At 33.9% G+C, this 1,661-nt stretch overlaps 1 protein-coding gene across 1 annotated transcript; it reads right to left on the reverse strand.

Annotated features, from left to right (window-relative positions):
* Nucleotides 1–294: 294 nt before the first annotated feature.
* LOC141249392 (uncharacterized) lies at nt 295–1,014 on the reverse strand (the record flags this gene model as incomplete). The annotated part of the gene is made up of 5 exons (XM_073669609.1): nt 295–381; nt 464–517; nt 599–661; nt 760–816; nt 910–1,014. Coding segments are annotated over 5 exons (366 nt in total), but the record flags the coding sequence as incomplete, so codon positions are not given.
* Nucleotides 1,015–1,661: the final 647 nt, after the last annotated feature.

The raw sequence follows: 1,661 nt of genomic DNA on the forward strand, positions 1-1,661 counted from the left end.
CTATGAAAATCGGCTAGCTTATTACTCATGGAGAGGAGCTTCTGGTTACCGGTTTACTTCAATTCCCAGGTATTAAAAACTCCCTTTCTGTTAACCTTGTTGTGCACCACTAACAAAGAAACGAAGCATATGTAAGTGTTGAACTATTGTTACATTTTTTTAAATCTTAAACAGGCTCTTATTGTAGCCAAGTTTTATTTAATGAAAGTAAAATAATTATTTTTACTCAGTTTCTTGCATTAAGTTCTTGGAGATGAAGGAAAACTATACACCATTGAGCTAAAACTCTACAACTTATGCATTAGGAGTTGCTTCTTCATTTTCAACTCTTTCGTATTTCCACTCGTGCACTTTCCATTCGGGTAGTTGCTGAATAACAACCTTCATAACATCATAATCTTATCAGTAAAATCTATCATGGGTGAAAAATTACATTTGCTGCTGTAAAAATGTTCAGTTTTACCAGGCCTCTGGAATCTGGTGTTCCCACTGTGGTTTGGCATGCTAATCTCCACTTCTTTGCTTCTGCAAAGTGGTAATTTTTTCTATGATGGTAAAATTCAAGTCTTGGGTAATGGATTAAATTTCATTGTTTTACCTTCTTGAGTATTTCCTTCTCTTTTTCTGTTCTTGGGGTTAAAAGCTCTCTCCCTTCAACTACCTGAACACAACATGCATACTAATACTACATCTGAAAGTACCCTATTTCTGTATTGACAAGAAATTTAAATGTCAATAAAAACTGATTTAGTGATTTACCTCAACAATACAGGTTCCACAGGTTCCACCACCAGCACAATTTAGCAAAGGTCTACCCTAAAAATTCAAATTTCGTACATCTTTGGCTTAGAACATATTCCAAGCAATTTATTTCAATAATAAATGCTTAAACTATACTTAAGAGCTTACATAAGGACCATAAAGATCAATCTGATTATCAAGCATTATAGACCTAAGATTCTTGCCACCACAAGTAGCCCGACGATGAATATCCGGTGTGCCATCAGGTAGCAAACACAGAATAAAACACAAAAATCAATTACATTATCATATAATTAACAAAAGTTAAGGATTAACAGAGAAGATTAAGTGATTGATTACATTAACAAAGGTGAAATTAACATAGGGTGGTTCTTGCTCTAAGGAAGACTCTGTAGTTGTTCAACTGTTTTTCTTTCTGGAACTGTTCCAATTGCTCTTATTATTAGCTGTCTGAAGTTAAAAAATGGTGTTCAAGTTGGAGATGTGATTTTTCTTGCATTGAGAGGTAAGGGATGAAGCTAATCCATAAGAATTTCAACTGAAGAGTACCCATTTTTTGCTGGTTTTGGATTGTTAAAAGGAGAGGAGCAAATTAATTGGGAAGTTAACTATATGTATGTGTTGAATTTTCATGGTGGATTAATCTGTGTGTTGTGTTTTTATGTGTGGCTGATGTTCATCTTATCCTATCATTGTTGGCTGATATGTGTATGCAGTGGAGGTGTAAGAGAGTGTATGTTGCAACTGTACAAATTGTTTGATATGGCAGTGAAGATAGATTGAATTCGATTGAGTTTTCTTGATTTTGTTTCTTCTACTTCATTTTCATCCATTTTTGTTTGAAGATTGTATGTCTTGGAGTTTTTATCTATTAGTTGAAAAATGATGCTAATGGGTAA

Source organism: Phyllobates terribilis, unplaced genomic scaffold, assembly GCF_046119375.1.
Source record: "Phyllobates terribilis strain yellow unplaced genomic scaffold, ASM4611937v1 Scaffold_4532__1_contigs__length_59823, whole genome shotgun sequence".
In the NCBI taxonomy this organism is placed as follows: Eukaryota; Metazoa; Chordata; class Amphibia; order Anura; family Dendrobatidae; genus Phyllobates; species Phyllobates terribilis.